Source organism: Myotis davidii, unplaced genomic scaffold (genome assembly GCF_000327345.1).
Source record: "Myotis davidii unplaced genomic scaffold, ASM32734v1 scaffold167, whole genome shotgun sequence".
Classification (NCBI taxonomy): Eukaryota; Metazoa; Chordata; class Mammalia; order Chiroptera; family Vespertilionidae; genus Myotis; species Myotis davidii.
In genome coordinates, this window is record NW_006300048.1 from 1,762,274 (window position 1) to 1,762,525 (window position 252).

A 252-nucleotide genomic window follows, 5' to 3' on the forward strand; every position below is an offset into this window, starting at 1 on the left:
AGGCTCTGTGGGTGGCTTGGGGACCACCGTGAAGGAGTTGGGGTGGCCATTCCTAAGGAAGATGCTGTCGGAGCCTGCCTGGGGCTGCCCTCGGAGACTCCCGGGCAGGGAGGACACAGCCAGGCTGGCCCCCCGAGACCGCCCCTTCTGTGCCCTCTGCCTGGCTGCCAGGAGCAGGGCCATGGGGGAGCCCCGCTCCACCACCTCCCCGGTCACCGGGTGCCTCAGTTCGTCTGCAGGCTGGGCAGGGGC

At 70.2% G+C, this 252-nt stretch overlaps 1 protein-coding gene across 1 annotated transcript in view; it reads right to left on the bottom strand.

Annotated features, from left to right (window-relative positions):
• Positions 1-224: 224 nt before the first annotated feature.
• The window catches only part of LOC102760616 (chromosome unknown open reading frame, human C6orf132), a 1,222-nt gene continuing 1,194 nt past the window's right edge, over positions 225-252 (bottom strand). The window contains exon 2 of the mRNA XM_006776436.1: positions 225-240. Coding sequence (XP_006776499.1) covers positions 225-240 — 16 coding nt within the window. The remainder of the gene's footprint in view (positions 241-252) is intronic.